Source organism: Cololabis saira, chromosome 14 (assembly GCF_033807715.1).
Source record: "Cololabis saira isolate AMF1-May2022 chromosome 14, fColSai1.1, whole genome shotgun sequence".
Classification (NCBI taxonomy): Eukaryota; Metazoa; Chordata; class Actinopteri; order Beloniformes; family Belonidae; genus Cololabis; species Cololabis saira.
The window spans coordinates 9,939,150-9,960,405 of record NC_084600.1 but is presented as its reverse complement, the minus strand read 5'-3'; the positions used below and the strand labels follow the sequence as shown (position 1 = coordinate 9,960,405).

The 21,256-nt window shown below is 43.1% G+C and overlaps 1 protein-coding gene across 1 annotated transcript in view; it reads right to left on the bottom strand.

Moving 5' to 3' along the window:
• The window catches only part of LOC133459560 (FRAS1-related extracellular matrix protein 2-like), a 146,448-nt gene that overhangs the window by 71,235 nt on the left and 53,957 nt on the right, over positions 1 to 21,256 (bottom strand). Inside the window, exon 4 of the mRNA XM_061739627.1 lies at positions 8,639 to 8,869. Within this exon, the coding sequence (XP_061595611.1) occupies positions 8,639 to 8,869 (231 nt within the window). The remainder of the gene's footprint in view (positions 1 to 8,638; positions 8,870 to 21,256) is intronic.

Below are 21,256 nucleotides of genomic sequence, written 5' to 3'. Positions count from 1 at the left end.
GAGAGTCTCATTTCTTAAAAGGAGCCTCAAGCTCCTTTAATTAACTGCATCTGTGTAAAAAAGTTTGGGGAAAGGGGGCACCATGGTGCAGCTGGTAGTGCAGCCGTCTCACATCAAGAAGGTCCTGGGTTCGATTCCCGCCGGGGACGCTGTGGGCGCTGAAGTGCGTGTTAGTTCCCCCATGACTTCAGCACCCACACCCTGGGTGGGGTTGGAGAAAGGATCTTTCTGTGTGGAGTTTGCATGTTCTCTCCTCGCTTGCGTGGGTAGCAATGTGAGCTACCCTCACAAAAACATGCACACAGTCCCCTCTTACATGCCCCCTCTGGCCAACTGGGGCCTCAGCGGGGGTGGGGAGGATCTGGCCGGAATAACATGCTCCTTCCACGCGCTACGACGGCACAACCACGCCACCCGAGAGACCAGACCGCCAGCAAGCCCCGCCCCCTCCCTACCTGCGAGCCCCCATGACCATGGGAGGAGGCAGCCAGGAAACCCACGGCGACGGACCAGGACCCAGCCGAGCATCAGCCACCCGTCAAAGGCCGATCACAGAGCCAAGAGGTCCACGCCCTCCAGGTCCACAACCCCCACCCGACAAGAGGCAAACCCACCCAGAGAGCGTGATCCTTCCACGCGCTTCGTGATTGTGCCCAAGAAACCCCACCCTGTCTGGTGAAAAGATGCAGCCTGCTCACTCCTCAGGTTAAGGAGGAGACCTGAGCTCAGTGCAGTGCCCTCCGGGGGTTGGTAGAGGATGGAAATGCCCGGGACTGACTTAGGTAGGAGCACTGTGTGATGAAATGGGAAAAAATCAGGGATAAAAAAAAAAAAAAAAAGTTTGGGGAAAAAATCCACATTTATATTTGATACAATACACAACATTCATATAAAGATAAACACCTGAGGATACTTTTTGAGAAGAAGCCATCCATCCACATAGGACAATCTAACTCACAGCAGGGGGTCAAGCAGTTCTCCTCTCTTGCGATAACACAGGATAAATCGTTTTCCCTCCTCTCAATCCTCTCCCCTCTCCACCATTTCTCCTTTCCATCACAGCCCGCAATCTGTGGTTCCCGTGGGTGTGGGGGTGAGCGTTTACGGGGTCGCAGCTCACAGCGGGGGATGGGAGCCCCCTGCTTACCTATTCCCCCCACACAGGCCGCGCTACGCCCTGATCCTCAAATCTCGCTCCCGTATATTCTGCACACCTCGCCTCACCTCGCAGTCCCCTCACATCTCATCCCGCCGTCTCCTCCTCCGCTGCCTCCAAATCCACCCAAGACTCTTAAAAGCAAAGTTTTCATTCAAGTGGGTCAAGTTCAGCTCCTTGAGGAAAACACAGTAATTTAAAAACATTCGATGGGAATGGGGGAAAAAGGCATACGCTCTCACAGCTGGTGCAGAAATAGTGGATAGAGTAGCTTCTATTCTTGTTTTTGCGTTCCCAGAAAGACAAAACACAATAAGGAGTCTGTTTGGCTTTTATTCCTCTGCATAGCACTTTTCCATTATTGATAATTTCATGAATATTCTATATGTGTAGGATTTTTGTTGTTGTTGTTGTTGTTATTGCTACTGTTTCTGTTGTGATAGTGGCACATTTTCCTGCTTACCTTGCAAGGATGGTTATGCCAAAAATGTAAGCGCATATAAAAGAAAAAATCCAGGCCAGAGACGAGCAGCTGATGATAATGAAGCACAGCCCATTGGCCACGGTTACATGATATGATAATTCAGAATTAAACTATTTTCCTTCGAGTTTACATGGAAATAGTAATTCTGAATTGAGGTTTACATGGAAAACACGTTTGATTGGCTTTATCCAATTCCTCTACAGGTCTGGGGGTTGGGAAGGTTCTGATTGGATAGGGGGCGGACCGGAAGTTACGTCTACCGGAAGAAAAACAAACTTAGCCGCTACAACTTTGAAAAGCTCACAATTTTTACGTCTCCTGCCATCTGTTCTTTTAATTATTTCCAGGTCCTCCAAGCTATTTATTAAATAAATGGTCTCTGCTCTTGACCAGCGTTTACTGCTGCTGCATCTTGAAACTTTGTTTGGAAAACCAGCCCAGCGCGGAATATAAGCGTCATGGAGACAGACGGGAGAGGGAACGAGCAGAAAGAAAGACCAGAATTAATTTAAAGAGGAATGAGTGAATACATGATCGCGGAATTATTCTACCGTATTTTCTGGACTATAAGCCGCTACTTTTTTCATAGGTTTTCAACCATGCGGCTTATACAAAGGTGCGGATTTTTCTTCCACTGCTCGGGGCGCTCTAACCGGAATTAGAATCAAAACTAAGACAAAATAAATGCAAACAAGAATACACTACTTCTTCTTTAGCAGATAGAAGTAGGTAGAAGCAGATTTCAAACAGATAAATAAATACCGGTTATTTTCTCTTGGTTCTGTCCCGTTTTAATCAGCAAAGTTGCTGCCGTGTTAAAAGACACCGTTAGGAAAGGATCTATTTAGGTACAAACATGTACATCATTTACAGTTCAAAATACTTCTGTACATGTAGTAAATATCTAATCTAAAAACATAAATATCTGTGGCTTGCATATCTTTTTTTTTAAATAGAGTGGATGCGACTTGTATGCAGATGCGGCTTATAGTCCAGAAAATACGGTATTTGGATTTTAAAATCGGAATAAACCAGCCACTTACTTCGGAATTAAGTTTAATTCGGAATTGCCATTTTCATTCTGAATTAGGTGTTTACATGGTCATTTTTACTCATTTTAAATCGGATGTAGGTTTAATTCTGAATTAAAGACGAATTCAACTTCCCATGTAAACGCAGCCAATGTCACAATTTACAGCGAGAAAAACATCTCAAGATCAACCTAACCGAGACAAACGCGCGCAGCTATGACAGCATGCACATAGCAGTCATTCTGTATATTGATGCTGGGACCTTGGCAGCAGAGTAACAGCTCCACTGACGTACCGCTGCTCCAGAGAAAGCAAGGAAGATGTATCACCAACTGTGGCAATAAGATGCTTCTTGAAACACCGTCAGACAAGCAGACTTCATCTTTAGTCAGCCCTGTGCATAGATTACATCTGAAAGTCATAAAGTTTATGAGGAATAATGCCCTACTGCCATACAGGCAAATGTGCTCAAGGATTCACTGACTCTTTTTATTTCATCAAATTTGCAAGAATGATGTTAGAAACTCGACAATCTTACAACTAAAATGAACGTAAGACTATAGACAATAGCTCCAGGCTCCAGGCTCCAGATTTCTGACGCCGTCAGAAGAAACTCCCCTTAATTTTGGATTACTTTTAGTTAAAGTGCAACGAGTATTCTCTCCCCGTCTACAGCTGGTAGAAGCCCGGCTGATATGTTCTCCAGGGAGGGAATCTTCAGGCTTACCAGAAGACCACACAAAGCCTGTTTTCATCATTAGATACAGTGCAGCGAACGCTCCAGGCATAACTAAAGCTTCACCAGCCCATTAGAGTACAGAGTGGCACATCTCTGTCACATTAGAAATCCCCTGGAGATAACAGAAAACAAACCAGACCCTGCCCTCCACACACATCATAATTAACCCACAGGGGAGGAGAGATTGAGGCGGGAAAATGAGGCGGAGAGAGTCTGGGAGGGAGAGAACAAGCCGACAAAAGAGAAAGAGCGGCAATCGTAATTGTGCGTGCGTGCCATTGTGCATCTATAATTATGTGGAGGAGGTGCTGAAGTGGGATGTGGGTGATCCATACAAAAACCCGATGCAATAACTGCACAACAGCTAATCTGATCTTGAACGAACAGTGCAGCCAGTTTGTCGCTCTATTCAATATTACATTTATATTTCAATTTGCGGGAGGAAACACAGAAAACAGAACCAGGAAAACCACAGAAGAAAGTCAAGGAGTTGTGTGTGTGAATTGTTTTAATGGGTTTTCTTATAGGTAGTACTGGAAACACTACACCAATACACATCTCTGTATTGTCGTGCGTTGCTTCTGGTATCATGTCAAAATTGCATTTCAGCACTTTGACGGAGGGAAGATTTGAGAAGCGTCCCCATGTACAGAAGACAACGTTTATAATGAAGCTTCTTCTGTTTCATGCAATGTGATATGCAGACATGGAACGTGTATATTTTATTTTGTTTTGACGAGAATGCTTGAATGGGGGACAGAATGCGTCGTGGTGTGCAATGCAAACATTTACTATCTAGAATCAGTCTGTCTGGTGTCTGAATTGTGAATGTTTCTTCCAAACCCTTTGAAGTTTCAAACTACAGGAGAGATGTGGGAGTATATCTTGGACACGGACAGCTTCTCTGTGCTTGAAATGTGACAATTTTGCAACTTTGACTCTTTGCTACTTCCTGCAGCCCAGAATATATTTTACTCATTATCTATAGGAACCTATATCTAAAAAGATCTGGCCAGACCTCGAGCAGACACTCTGCTGATGTGTAGTACGTGTGTGAAATGGTAGCTGGGGATGTTTCCCACTGCTTCTTGATTTCACCTACAGTTCTTTCCCTTTTATTATCCTCACGCCAAACTGATCCAATACCGTACGCATTTTATACTTTTGTAATGTTTGCACTCAATAAAAAAACACGTCAAACGAAGTATTTACACCTACATTTATCACCTACAAGCATAGTAACCTACACTTATATTTTATTTTTTTGGGGGCTCTAGTGGCCACTTTATTCAAGTTGCAGACAGGAAGGGGGTAGAGAAAATGGGGATGACATGCAGCAAAGGTGCGCAGGCCGGGATTCAAACCTGCGACCGCTGCAGGAGGACTGTAGCCTCAGTATATGAGCCTGATGAGGCATTGTGACACCGTGGCTGACCTGAAACGTCAGCTTCCTAACCCCTGCAGGGCACAACTCCAGCTTTCTACCCCCTGCAGGGGGGTAGGAAGCTGGAACTTCACGTGACAATGGTGTTGAGTCCAGTTCGAAGCTGTGAGCCGTGCAGGGGGTAGAAAGCTGGAGTTGTGCCCTGTGACACCTTGGAACTAGCTTAAACAAAGACTTGAACCACGGGAATGCCATATGATGAAGTTCCTGACTGAGTGATATGTTAATACCAACTCATTTGGCCACAGACTTGAATAACGAGAACACGCTATGGGGTAATTTCTCACTGAATGATATTCATGCCGAATGCCCGAGGACGGCATTTGGCCACAGATCTGACTGTAGATACCCTTTAATTGCTTTTTGTCTTTCACCTTTGGCTTGTTTATTCCTGCCTTTTGTGCTTTGAACTTACTGTATAAAAATTCATGATTCCAACCACTCTGGGTCAGCAGACCAACCCAGCCATGCGCTGCGTTGGTCTGCTCACCGCCGGCTTACTGAATAAAACTCACTACACCACAGCGGACTTCTGAACTGGTTTTGATAATATTCTTCAACAAGCCGCTTGCTTAACCCACTGTACCACCAAGCGGCCCAGTTACCTACACTTATATCAACCTTCACTCATAGTAACCTACATACATGGCAGATTCATACGTAAGACATATTTGAGTTGTAAGAAAGCACCATAGGCAGAAGACACTGTTGTGTTTTGCTTTATTTCAGTCAGCATTCTCTTGCCGGTATGTCAGTACAGCAGGGTGTGTGGTGAATCCCCTGTCACTTCTGTCACTCTGGTGGAGGTAGTTATTGTTTCTCATTGCTTTCCCTCATGTTTTTCATAAAGCTTCGGTGAAGAGGATGTTTCACACCGGGAAAGAGGTCAAATCTCTTCTTTTGGAGGTTTCCATTGTTCCCCTGGCACCATAGGGTGAGGTGCTAGCCCACCCAACATGAATTACTGCACGAATCACACATGTAGATGATTCATGAATTTGCCAAAACCAATCATTGTACCCTCGTTGTACGTGCAAGTTCCCTGTTTGATTTCATGTGGCAGAAATCCTCCCCTCCAAAACCGGGAGTGATGGCTTTCTCCCGGAGAAAAGATGGCGTTGACATTTGGAGAATGAATAGAAAGTTAAAATGCTTCTGACCAGGAGCATCTCAGCGACCTGGACAACTGTCCATCATGACTCCTCTAAGCTGCTCAGGCTTTTATGCTTCACATATTTCCACCATCTAACACTAATATGCACTTTCCGTTGTTTTTTCCATTATTATTGTTGTTTTTAAATCCACATATTTTTTATAAGTAAATATTTTTGTGAGCACCTAACGTTTCTGATTGTGTGCTACATGCAGGATATGTAGTGTGTGTGTAGGGCCGGCCCAAGCCTCCATGGGGCCCTGAGCAAAATTGGATTTTAGGGCCCTCTATTTATGCCAATAAAACTGATTATTGATCATTCACACACCCACTATAAACTTATTTTATGTTCTTCCCTGTCAGTACAAATACACTTGTAAAACTAGATGTAAGAACGTTTTGTTGTAGTTAGATTGTAATCCACAGGGATTAAGACCATGGAAGCAGACGACAGATTAACAAATTTGCAGAAAAATCTTTCAATTAATATTTTGCAAAGTCAGCAACTGCCCCTACTGGCCACACAGAGAAGCAACAGGTCAAAGGTCAAAGAGCTGCACAGTTGCAGCAGAGATGTTTCCATCTTCCTACTGTCAGGCTGGCATGCTTTTACCCATCTATGATTTTTAATCTGAAATGGGAGCAAATTCAGCTACAAGAGGGTGGATTTACACTTAATATTTAAAGTGTCAATAGAGGGTATGCATTGAGTCACTTTCCCACTAGACCAGCCCCCTTACTCGCACTGAGTGGTAAAAATGGCTGCAACTAGTGGAGAAGACAGGATAACAGCTGATTATGGGCTTAAATTAAAGGCAGTTGGACTTGACAGTGACCCGTACAGTTACCCCAAGAACCAGTGGTCCATGGACTTTAATATTTGGCCATGAATCCAGTTTCCTGATATTTATATGTACTTAATTTCTACGCCGGGGAAATACACAAAGCAAAGCTTGAAGGCTTACAAAAGTCTTGACGCTTGGTCCGACTTCAAGGCAGGATTTGTTGTAGAAATTAAAGTGATGAGGACACGGAACTTTATGATTTGACCGTTTAACGTTAGCTACCCAAAAATCCAACATTACCTGATACAAAATGGGAACCTCATCCATCACCCAAGCCGAGGTCACCGAGGTGGTTCGTAAGCTCCTCGGTGGCCGGGCACCGGGGGTGGATGAGATTCGCCCTGAGTACCTCAAGTCTCTGGATGTCGTAGGGCTGTCTTGGCTGACACGCCTCTGCGACATTGCATGGAGGAAGGGGACAGTACCGCTGGGGTGGCAAACCGGGGTGGTGGTCCCTCTGTTTAAAAAGGGGGACCGGAGAGTGTGTTCCAACTACAGGGGGATCACACTTCTCAGCCTCCCGGGGAAAGTCTACGCCAGGGTACTGGAGAGGAGATTACGGCCGATAGTCGAACCTCGGATTCAGGAGGAACAATGTGGTTTTCGTCCCGGTCGTGGAACACTGGACCAGCTCTATACCCTCCGCAGGGTGCTCGAGGGTTCATGGGAATTTGCCCAACCAGTCTACATGTGTTTTGTGGATCTGGAGAAGGCATTTGACCGTGTCCCTCGTGCCATTCTGTGGGGGGTGCTGAGTGAGTATGGAGTCCGGGGCCCTCTACTAAGGGCTGTCCGGTCTCTGTATGATCGAAGCAGGAGTCTGGTTCTCATTGGCGGCAGTAAGTCAGACTTGTTCCCGGTGCATGTTGGACTCCGGCAGGGCTGCCCTTTGTCACCGGTCCTGTTCATAATTTTTATGGACAGGATTTCTAGGCGCAGCCAGGGGCCGGAGGGGATCCGGTTTGGGAACCTCAGGATTTCATCTCTGGGCATCCCTGCTGAGGCTGCTGCCCCCGCGACCCGGCAACGGATAAAGCGGGAGAAGATGAGTGAGTGAGTGAGTGAAAATGGGAACCGCAAATCCACGTTTCGGTGCCTGGAATCCAGTTGTTTCTGTGAATTGCAGCGATCCATTTGTCTCTTTTAAGCTTATTTTTCGGCAGTCTGTAAAACGATAACTACGATTTCTTGCTAAATCTATGAGTACAGTCGATCGCACAACAGCTCTTTCCCATTTTAAATGTTTTCCAGTTACTCAAACTGAAAGTTTACGCTGCCACTCAGTCTTTCTGACACTCAGTCTTTCTGACAATCAGTCTTTCTGCCACTCAGTCTTTCTGACACTCAGTCTTTCTGACACTCAGTGGGCGTAACCCGCATCATGTGCATTCCCTCTATATGCCAGCAGTAGTCTACTCTAGTCTGTTAACATTGTTTATGTTTATGTAATAATATTAATGATTGTGTTTTTGTACAATAACATACCTTTGATAATGTATGAATCATCACTCACACATAAAAAAATAATTACATTATTTATTTAATTTTTTTTAACTCTTGGGCGCCCCCTCGTGGTCACGGGGCCCTAAGCAGCCGCTTAGTTCGCTTATGCCTTGGGCCGGCTCTGTGTGTGTGTGTGTGTGTGTTTGCATAGCTATTTTTGTGAGGACCAAGGTGAGTTTTTAACCTTTGGACTGAGGACCATTTTACAAAGTGAGGACATTTAGGCCGGTCCTCACTTTATTTTCACTGTGTGTGTGTCTGTGTGTGTGTGTAGAAGGCTGACCATCACTGGGATCCATGATCTCCACCGTCGCTGTGACGGGGAACTCCAGCACCGCCATCACCGGCTCCGACAGCAGAATCTGGAAGGTCTCCGCCTGCTCGTACTTCCCGTCAGTCAGGATCCGAACGCGCCACGTGGCCCTCGTCTGTCCGGGGTTGAACTGGACCTGCTTCTGCGACGTCCCTTTGAAGTCCTCATCCTTCCTGGCACTGCCGTCCTCGGTGCCGATGCCTGAGGGGTGGAGAGAGTGATGGAAATAAAAGAAACAGAAAAGACAGGGAAGGTCAGCCAAACGAGTTAAACAAAAAAAAAAGATAAGAAGGAAGTTCAGCCAAAGCGCAGACAAAGGCCATGAGGGGGTGACAGACTGAAGAAAGAAACAGATGAAAAACAGATTAGATATTCGCACCCTTTAACATTTTTCAGAGTGGTGAGAAAAGAAGTGTTGCGTCTCTCTTTTTTCCTCGCTGATCACTTACAGAGCCTCAGGAATGTGTGAAATGAATTTGAGACTGAAACTCTCAAATAAACACATTCTGCCTTTACTGAGACGGATTAACTATGAAACATCTTTCTCAAAGGTTAGACAGACATGCATGAGTTTGTACGTCACCCTTTCCTCTTCAAACGCTCCTTATTTCATTTATAAAAGGTCTTTCATGTGATCCATCTAACAATCATGATTACTGATGCATCCTCTTCAAAGGTGGAACTTCACTAGTAGCATCATGTTTCAAACACAAATCAAGGGACTCAGGAGGCACACAAAGAAAAATATTCCATTACATTTGGAAATGTGCTGTTCATATTCCTTTGTCTACTTCCATAGTGCCAGGGAAGAAGCGCCCAGCCAAGCAGATGCTTGTGCCCGTAAAAAAAAAAAGGATTTGTTTTCGGTTTTTCAAAACACTCAGATGTCTGCACAAACAGAGAAAAAAGGCCATAAATATATGCAGATGGGTTTGGCTACACACAATCATAAAGACACACATAGCAAGCCTTGTGTGCAAAATATGAGGGGAAAAACAACATAAAGGCTGGAATATGGACATTACAAACCATTATTCATGTGTCTGCACCTGCAAGGATCTTAAGTTAGAATAGTTATATGAAAAACCTACTTTGATTAGAGAAGTTTGAGGCTGAGCTTGGCACTTATTTGTCCATTTTGCAGCGAGTACACAGTCTGGCTTCAGTGTTGTGGATGTTTCAACAATAACAAAAGACAGAAGAGTGCAAAAAAAAAAACATTCCATAGCACTTCACTATTTTCTTTTTAAACCAGCACTGTGTAATTTCTGCTGTTAGGGAATTCAATCCAAATATAACAAAAGAGGAAATCTAATCACGGGAGTTGTTAATTCACCACCACTGTTGATGAAAATCAATCACATGTGACTCAGGCAGAAATCACGTTGACCGGCCAGCCATAACCAATCACTTTGCAAAAATAAATAAATAAATCTCTCTCATGAAATAGGTCTGCTACATTTTGATTAGTACAGAATAAACCAAACACAAGAGCCTCTATTTAAAGCAACCAAGGTGGCAGTAGAAAAGGACTTTGGATCTTACTGCAGAAACCAACAACCGTGACTCACTGGCAGTGGCGGAGCGTGGGTCTCAGTACAGAGGGGGCGGAGCATTCTCGATTGGCCCATGCACACACACACACACACACACACACACACACACACACACACACACACACACACACACACACACACACACACACACACACACACACACACACACACACACATCGGCCTGACAGCTGTCAATCACATGGCTCTGAAAACTCAGAAAATCACGGACTGACTCAGTTCCATCTTTGATACAGCTTAAATACAAAAAAAACAACATAACTGGTCTAAAATTAAACATCTATTTAGATAGATATAGACACAGCCGTCTATAACATAATTTCTGAGCTCTATAACAGAGAATAGACTCGGCGGTCTAGTTGACAACAACACAATTTGCCGAGTCGGCAAATTGGCTGTAACTGTTAAGGCTGATTTATGGTTCCGCGTTACACCAACGCAGAGCCTACGGCGTAGGGTACGCGGCGATGCGCACGTATGTTGCACGTCGCCGCGCACCCTACGCCGTAGGCTTCGCCGTACCCTAGGGCATAGGCTCTGCATCGATTTAACGGGGAACCATAAATCAGGCCTTACAGCCAATCAGCGTTGGCTCACAGCCCTGATGCCTTCAGGACAGTTGTAAAGTAAGAATTAGCCTACACTGGCCGCACAATGCACATTTTATCGTAATTATAGCCTACAATTTACGATTATATATGAACGTATCACACAAAACAGGGCCCTATCATTGGGCCCTATGAGCTTGTGGGCTCCGGGGCGCCCGCCCCCTCGCCCCCCCTCTGGCTCGGCTACAGCTCACTGGCGTTCCTCACCTGCTGCAAGCCATTCTGGATGTTGTTGTCTGCTTGTCGCTCTGCCTATGTCAAATGTTTTGTTGCACTTACTGGTCACATCCTATCAAATGGTGTCTAGAAGCAGTTTCCTTTGGTACTGCTCTTTGGAATTTAAAGCGGAATCCAGAGGAATCAGATTGTCAGGATTTGACATTTCCCTGTTTGGTTTTGTACGCCCATGTCCCTGAGTTTCAGTTCTGTCTCGACCCTCCTGTTTCCCATCTGCCCTGATTGTCTGCACCTGTGTCTCGTTATCCTTTGTGTATATCTAGTCTTGTCTTTCCCCTGCTCCTCGCTGGTCCGTACTGTTTGCGCCCTCTATGTTCTCCTCGTCAGGTTTTCACAGTTTTTCGGATTTATGTTCATGTTCTGTTTTGTATCCTGCTCAGCAGCGCTTTTGGTTTTGTTTTTGCAAATAAATCTAAGTTTTTGGAACTCCTGCCTCCTGCTCTCCTGCGTTTGGGTCCTCATCTAACCATTCCTGACACAGATTCAATCTTTGTACCAGAGGTGAAAGAATTAAAGTTGGCTTATCAGGCTGGGAAGCATACTGTATCCATGGAAGAGGTCAAACATGTTAAACTTGCTATTAGAAGTCTGTAAAATGATTCACACTGACAGGTACAGCTACAGCTACATGTAATACCTGCAAAAATGACTCATAGTAAACATTTAGTATTGAACATCCTTCTCCTCAATGCTCAATATCTTGGCTATGCAGTGGAAGAGGGAGGGGCATCTTTACAGCAAAATATGAAAACAACACAACCAATAGTAGATAGCTAAGTAACATCAATTACTGTAATTCTCTTCAAGACAGCTGTTTTGCAAAATCATATAAAATTGATGAAGAAAAAGATATATAACTAAGGTAATGGATAAATAACAATGTATTCTACATTTCGGACACATGGTAATACTTTATATGATGCACTTTGATTCCAGACTTGTACTTTGAATGAACTCACTGTCTGAGGAAATGCATCTTCATCTGTTTGTTGTTTAACTTTATCTAAATCTGAATCAGGAAGGAACCACTGATCACCTGACCATTGTAATTTCTTTCTTGACTGTTTACAGACTTGATGACATTTGGCATCACACCACACCTATATATTATTATACATTTACTTACACAATCTTTGTCTATAAATCACACCTACACATGGGAGCAAACCATCAATGTGTGATTGTATGCTGATCCGTTGCAAGGTTTTCATTAAATGACATAAAGACCATTTGGTTATTTTGTCAGTCTTTATTTTCAGATTTCCACCACCACTAGCAAAATGAAAGTTAGGACTTTCTACATTGTTGTAAGTATTTGTGATTCTCCACAAATAATTAAAGTATAAAAAACTAGTCTATTCATATTAAGATATGAACTTCATTTCTTAAAGCAAGGAATGCTTGAAATAAAACACCGGCACCCGACTTCCAGTATTTCTGTGGCGTTTCTCAACAGGAAGAGTGCAATACCGTATGCAGCTATAGCTCAGTGGAACTGAAGTAATGTAACGTAAAAAAAACCTACTTCTCTGGGGGTCTGTTGAAAGCTTTGAAATAGAAGGTGTGACTAATGGAAGTTCACTTGTTACAAGCGCGAGTTTGCTTGTTCTGCTGCTGAGTGGTCCGTCTGACTTGACCTGGGTCAAATATCACAAATGTGATTTACAATATCCTTCTTGCACTGTCTTCAAATAAGAGCATTTTAAACTAAGATTGGTTGCATTTTAGGCCAAAAAAGAGCAATATGGAAGATTACAGTGAAAATGGCACTAATACCATGCATATGCAAGCCTACAACCAAATACTATTGTGCAACATCAATATTGCCTCACGCTGGTCCATATGACCCTATAGGAAGCACATCTGCCTATTGAGCTCAATTTTGATCATTTCTGAGGAAAGAAGAAAATGACCTTTATGCCAAGTTCTGCAAGGTGATTACAACTTCTAATCTGATAACTTTTTATTTGCAAAAGTACATGCGCTGATTAAGGTTTCCAGACAGAGGCGCAGGGTTTCCCTCGCTATGATATGTAGTGACAGGTTGTCTAATAATCACTGAATTTAGTGCCATTAAACATAGTTATGATCTCAAGTCTGATACTGACAACCGGAGGGAAAAAAACACTGTGCAGTTCCAGGTCTAACACTGATAAATGCATGTGTACCCTCAGACTCTCAGATCTGTCCAGTAAACACCTCACTAAAGCAATGATAACCTTATGGTAATCTTAAACATTCTGTTGGGATATATATCGATGTATGGCCTTCAGTCTATTTACAGTCTAATATCGATCTCAAGTGGTCTGATTGTAAGGGGAAGTCCCATCTGGTTGAAGGAGGGACTTTCTCAGGGGGGTCGCTCGCCGCGCAGCCTGGGGTGCCTTCTGGCGGTGCTGGACCCCCCGGGCAGGGGGAAACGGTGCGTGAATGTGCGTCTTTGTCGGTGAGAATGCGGTATGGAAGGGTCCTGCCATGGAGGATTTCGGCCTCCATTGGCAGGACAACTAAATTTAATTATTTATTGATATTATTAGTAGTGTTTGTAAGTTTGAAGGATGTCTCTACGATAAAGTTCGGCCGAGCAATAAGTGTCCGAATTTTCTCCTTTTTTTTTGCTTTTTGGCATCTAGCGTTGCCACGGTAACACTTTTGACTGAGAAAAGTAATGCCCATCAAGGCACGATGGAGACGCATCTAACAATGTATGCCATGCATGTTTTTCATCGTTTTTTCGGGCATGTTTTATCTTTGGGGGATTTTTTTCTTCCATATCAGAGCAGGGTCATGCTGTACACCCACTGGTGCAAGAACAAAGAACAAAATCAAAAACCTTCTGGTGGGTACATCTAGCTGAGTGGACATGAGTGGAACCGCGTTATATCAAGCTAGAACAGAAGAGGATTCTGTTGCTGCAGCAACTGATCTCCTGAGTTTGAAAACACAGAGCGATGCTCAAAAGATGCAACACAGCAACAAGGTTTAATGCTGTTAAACCTTGTTGGTGCCATTTTATTCGGTATAGCAGGTGTACCTAATAAAGTGATGTAACAGAGTTGGAAAATGCACTTTAATAATTTTAGTTTTCAAATTGTATTTGGGGATTTTATTTATCATTTATTCATTTTGTTGTGAATTTTATCTCAATTAGTTGAGGGATAAGCGCTGCTCTCATACCACTTCATCCTTTTGGGATACATTCAGTGTTGGTTTCTTTTTGAAGTTGACCCTTTGTGATGTGAACTGTAAATTTGTAATGTTTTCTGTGCTGAATAGTTTGTATCTAGTGATCAATTTTGATAAAATTCAGTGGGGGTGGATGTAACAGAGTTGGAAAACGCACTTTGATCATTTTTGTTTTCAAATTGTATTTGAACGTTTGTGAATTTTATCTCAATTAGTTGTTTTTTTTATTGTTATTTTCATTTGCGTCTTTTGAGGAAACTACCTTTTTGGCTGTACCCTCTTTTTGTACCTCCTGGGGTTCCGTAGGTCATTACGTCAGCTCCTCACAGTGCTGTGTTACTCTGATGATGGAGTAAAAAGAGTAAAAAGAGGGTCCAGAAGACTTCTGTTGGGCTACGTCCAGTGATCATGTGAACTTTGAACTTATAAATGTTAATATATATATATATTAGGGGTGGGACGATACGGGTAAGTCCCAATTCGATACTTTGGCGATATGTGGCCCAGGATATCGATAATATCACGATATTTTCGATATTCGATATATCGATATATCGATATATCGGTAAGAGCGATATATCACGATATATGGGACTGAAAAAGAAAAAATACCTATAAAAAGGAAAACGTCTGTAGTTATGCATTTATTCAATGCTAAAACTTCATACAAGAAAGTGCATTTGTATATTTCCTCACTGTCTCCTAGGCTTGTAAATGTAAACACTGTACAGCTGGACAAATTAAAGTGCATGAACATTAATAACATGTTTTATATAAACCAAGACAGTGCACTGCTTTGTTTCTAATACTGAAAAGTCAGTAAGCAACTTAATTTTGCACAGTACCTCACTGCTTCCTAGGGCTGGGTATCTATTAAAATGTCAAGAATTGATCCGATTCTTAAAATTCAGAATCTATTATCACCATTTGATTCGATTTGATCCGATATTGATGTGGATTAGTGTTATTAAAAAAAATGTTTGCGCTGTTGCCTGAATTATATGACTGTAAAATAACTAGTGAAATAATACTTTCACAAATAATTATTGTGAAATAACTAAGAAATAACTCAAATAGGCTTTTCAATATGCCTTCTTTTCCAATATCCTTTTAGCCTGTCTAATTTATTCTGTCACCACACACACATATTGCCATGAAGCATCAGGCATTTTTCACTTATCATGACAAACTGTATCCGATAACAGAAGAAACCAAACAAGCTATAATAAATATAAATAATATGAACTTCATTGAACTAATATAACATTTTGAAATTTAAGCTGAAATATCCAAAGCACTGAACACTGGTTTTGCACGGGTGGGCGTGTGTCTGTGTGTCCGTGTCGTGTGTAAAGGCTGATTTATGGTTCCGCGTTACACCAACGCAGATTTACGCCGTAAGGTACGCGGCGACACGCACCGTACTGTACGCGTAGCCGCGTAGGCTCTGCGTTGGTGTAACGCGAGCCGCTCTCCTCACGTGGAGCGCGAGCGGAGCGGGGTCCGTTTCTTAACGCAGCTGGTTGTCTGTGTGAGCGGACATTAACGCACATGGCAGCTTAAACTCCAGTAACTTCCAGCATTAACAGTGCTGCTCAGCCCGCTGTCTGTACGAAGTAACCCGTGGTTCTGTATTTTCTGAGCTGGTTTCTCAGGCGGCCGCTTTGATATGTTTGTTTTGTTCACGAGGGCAGCGGGGGCGGGCGGGGCAGAGCTTGAACAATAGTGCGGTGACAACCGCGTAAACCATTATGTGTGTTGTAATAAAATATCGATATTAGCCGACAGTATATCGATTATTTATTGAAACAGAGAGCACAACAATATATTGAAATATCGATTTTTTTTCCCACCCCTAATATATATATATATATTCAACTTTGAAACTGGTCAGCCGGAAATCGGCTCTAATGTGCCTCCTAAAATGGCCGCCTTGTCAGAAACTACAAACCCCCAGCATGCCATGCGGGGTGGGGCGGCGCCTACAAGCGGCGCGCATCCAATCGCAAGCGAGGTGCTGGTGACGTCATCGCAGCGCGCGTAGGACAAAACGCAGCTGCTGCCACCGCTTAACTTTTTTTTCTCCTGCTCTTCGTCTGATCATCTTTGGCTCTGGGCCAAAGATCCCATCTCCTTCCCCCTCCCGGCTGGGGGGAGGCGGAAGGCCCGCATCGGACCGGGCCCGCGGGGCCCGCCCGTTGGAGCCGCGGTCCGCGGAGGATCCCTCCGGGCTCCCATTAACTTTTTTTTTTTCTTCATCAACCGAGCTGGTCGGTTCGTCCAGCTTGGCCTCGTGCCAAGAGCGGCCGGGACCACGCTCACCTCTCATCTCACACGTCTCCCCAGTCCCTTGGAGCTGAAAGGGGGGAGAGCCTTTCGAAGCTCGGCCCCGGTCCAGGGTGGGAACCGTTCCTCTCTTCTAGTTTCTCTCTCCGCTCTTGAGTTTTTCTTGGAAGGACCTCCGGTCAGCATTTGGGGTATTGCGTTTACCATCTTTTTGATACCTATATGTAAATAAACTCTGATTGATTTTTAATGAGGAGTTGTTTGTGTTTCATACAATTTTGGTCACATTGATTGTTTGACAGAGCCAGTGCCGAACTAATTGCCTTCAATTGTTATTCTGTAAGTGATAATAAGATTTGCTATTCTGCAGAATAATCCTAATCTCTGAGACTGATTTTCTGCTGTTAAAAATGATCATTTTCCTAGTTAAGGCCCAGGTGGTGCCCCGAGGATTATTATCATTTTGATAATTCAATTTGATAAATAGTCGACTTTATTAATTATTAATAATTGTGAATAAAATTATGAATAACCATCTGATAACTGGAAGGCTAAGCTACGCTGTGGCACAACACTTCTTAATGTGTTTTTGTGTCTTCTGCAGCAAATAAATATAGAAAAACAACCCCTGACTCGTCGTTTGTCACACCGGATCCAAACCTGTTACAGTGGCAGGTGAGTTTCACAAGACAAATACAATTTTTAACAAAAAGTTTAATCTCTTAGCAAATCCTAGCATTATTTTTCTATCTAAAATTGTACTTATATGTAGAATCCAAACTTTTTTTTGTGAAATGGGGTTATAGCTTATCCTTGTTTTCTGATGATCCACATCAAATCAAACCCACATACACAAACACATGCCAAAGCAGAGACAGGAAGGATTGATGTTAAAACATCAGTGCATCATCCTCCCTGGACTACCTGGAGGGAAGAGACGCAGCGCACGGTCCTGCTGGGGTTCCTGCTCAGCTGGAGGAGAGATACCCTCCTGCTTTTTTGATCTTTACAGGTCTGCTACACAAGCGTTACAGGCTTCGTGTTTGTGTCTCCACAACACACAAACTCAGCTACAAAGACCTTTTCACAAATAATATTTTCATATTCTTTTTGTTCTGTCTCGTAGTTTATTTCACAGCTGAGAAAAATACTTCCAACAAGCCGATGTAAAATATTAAATTACTCCAAAAGAAATTTGTGATTGTATGTTTACTGTGCAAAAAAGCTCAGAGGTTTAGGAACCCTGAATGTTCTTCCATCTCCTGGTGAAATGTAATTATCTTTTTATCTACCCCGGTGGGCAACAAATGTGAAGCTGGAATACATTGCACATGAGAGGACACATCTTCACTTGCTGAAAGTAAGTACCCCTCATTAAACACTTCTCCATGTATCTCTCATTGCAAAGACAGATCAGTAAAGACGTAAAGTAAAGTGCAGAAATACAAGGAGCAGAAATAAGAATTAGATCTAATTCCCTATGGAGTTCAGCATATTTCTCACACATACAAAAGGATGAAGAAGAAGGAAGGAAAAAAGAAATCAGTGGACAGCAGGAGAGCAATGAATGGAGCTTATTACGGGATGGATTTGTGAAGGAAACAGAGACAAATCAAACACAAAAGATGAATGGCAATGGGTGACAACTACATTCAGGAAACAGAAGGCTGAAAACAAAGACGGAAAAATAACAAACAACAATCATGCAGGGATCTGGAAAGGGGCAGTAGGAAGGAGGTAGACGCATGACCCGGCACGGAGAATAATCTAAGACAAAGGCCATCGCTGCGGCCGAACGTAGAGAGGTGATGTCCTTCATGAGTAAAAGCAATTAAGGAGAAAATGGTCTTCTCTGCAGTGAGATAAGGTGAGGGGAGATTATAGATGAGGGGAAAAGAACATGAGACAAGTTAAATGGGGAAAAAACACAAACCATTGGATTTGAAGTCAGACAGAGAAGAAAAACAAAGACCCAACTGAGACGAGACGAGACACACTGATGAAACATTCGGAGGGCTGTTGGTATTGTATTGTATTTTACTATTACCATTATATTCTTTATGAAAGCAAAGAAACCATCAAAAAAAGAGGAATCCAAGCCAAATGCTCTTGTCCACCCTGCCCTCCTCCGGCTTGGCTTTAGAGAGGCAGCTTTGAACCTGAATCTTTATCTCTGCGCTCCTTCTTCACTGATCCTCACTACCTCTGCGTCCCGCTGTGACGGACTCTCCTTCACTGGTACTTGGCTTCACACTAGCTTTCATCAGCTAACCCTCGCACCAGCAGCAAGCTTCTGACAACGCTTCTCCCTGCTTTTCCATCCCCTGACACACTCCCCGTCTAAGCTGCAGTAATCGATCCATTTATCTGCACACACATCTACCATCCCTTCTCATGGGGGCTTTCTTTTCACTGTTTCCTTCACTTTAATTTTGGTATTTATTAGATTTTTTTTGGTTATTGGGATCGTTGTAAATAGTCTTCTACATCCTCACTTCCTTACCAAGAAACTATTCTTCCTCTCTTTTCTTTTTTGTTTTACCTCATCAGGGTTATTAAATCACAGTATGTACTTAAGAGTACCCTGTAAACCTGATTTAGTCAAATAATTATCAACTAGTCATCCGTCCATCCATTTCCTGAAGCCGCTTTGTCCTGTTGAGAGTAAGTGACTACGTTTCCATGCATCAATAACCCTTTTCTAACCGGAATATTATCAATAACCCGGTTGCGCAGGGCCATGTAAACACCAATAACCACTTTGAATAACCGGAATTTGCTCATATTCCGGGTTTTAAAAATCCGAAAATGACCCCTGGGTTCCTCCTTTTCTAACCCGAATATTTGGTCATGTAAACGCCGAACGGGATATCCCCATCAAAAGGAATTTGTTTTCTGCGCATGTTCTTTTCGCAAGGAATCTTGCTCTTTTGAGTCCAGGAAGTTCTTATACAGTAAACATGGCGAAATGCAAGACCAGGAGGAGACTAATCACTTCATAAATGTAATGAAGGATATGAACATTTTGGCATTTGTAGACGGTAGAAAGTACCGGGATAGCCAGATTTACAAAAAGGTGGGCGAAAAGTTGCGCGAAGCAGGATTTGTACGAACGCCAGACCAGATCAAGCACCGCTGGAAGACGCTGGCAAAAGGGGAACTACAGGAACAAGAAACAAAACAACTTCTACTGGGCTGTTCATTATCCACCGTGCTGCTGTTATTGTTGTTATTTTGGATTTGGATACAGGAAGAAGAAGCTGAAATGAAATGGTAATTACGTCATGACGTTCTCCGTGCGTCGCTGGTTTGATCCAGATATCCCAAATGATTAATTACCATGTATACAGGGATAACCCTGTTGGCTCACGCATGGAAACAGATTATTCTGAATGTTTCAGTAACCGGAATTTTGACCGTAAGCCGAATTTTGACTGCATGTAAACGTAGTCACAGAAGGAGGTAGGGCCTCTCCTCGATGTCATGGAACGAGAAGAGTGCTCACTGTGGTCAGGTTGCCAGTCCAGCACAGCAGCACACAGACAAAGGAGATAAATAACCAAACACACACTAGCACTTTGTGCTGCAATCATGTTAAATTCCCCAATCAGCCTGATGTGCAAGTTTCTGGACTGTGGGAGAGCTGAAGTACACCTGAATTTTACACAGAAATGTCCCAGCTGGGATTCAAACCCGGAAAGAAAATCCAAACCAAACTGTGGATATTGCAGTTACTCAGTCTCCCCAAAAGATTGAATTGATCCATTTATTGAGCAGAGCGAAATATATTCATCTCACAGTAAAAAGCTGCAAAATAATGCCTTAGTTCCATTTATCCCTCCTTGCAGATGGAATAATATCAGTTTGTTCCTTGTTACCTGGGTGATACGTCCTACAGCACGATGGAAACCTCTAAAGAAGTGAAAACGGTAGTGATGAGAGTGTTGACATCAGTGTGTCAGAGTTTTGACACGGACTGCAAAGATGCATCACATGCTGAGCGTTTTTTATAATCCGTGTTTTCTTTTGTCATTCCCTTGTGTTTTGAAATGTTTACCTTTCCCTTTATTCTCCAGCACTTTCCTGCAGTGTCTCACTCTGTTGCATTTATTTCCAAGTTACCTAACTTTTATGTCTCTTTCAACTATACCTTTGCTGTTTTGTTTCTTTTTTCCACTGTATGTCTTGTTTCCTAACTTCCACTTGTATATCTGCTCAATTGCTACTGAGTTTAACACCAAATATGCTTTACTGTAAAACAAAGGCCTGGAACAGAACTTGACTACTGTATGTGGAATTATGTTTTATTTTAGTGGCGTTTGAACAGTAAATATACATATCAAAGTCTTGGGACTTTAAATTTGAGCCTTGCACAGTTCTTTTGTTTTGTCATGCTAGAGTTTTAGGGTGCTTTCAGACCTGTGGCCCGTTTGTTTTGTTCCGATTCAGGGGCTAAGTCGATACAGTTGTTTCATTTTTCGTTTGTGGCGTTTGTGTTCACAAGGCTACCGTCTGTAGCGGTTCAAAGCTGTTAACAAATGCCATGCACAAACCAACTGTTCTCTCATTGGTCAGACATGAACACGGAAGGAGTTTCCTCTTCTGTACCCCGGGAAAAACAACAATGTTTATAACCCCTTTCACAGAGAGGGCGCAAAGCACAGGCGATCCCATTCATTTGTGTGCTACCGCGGCGC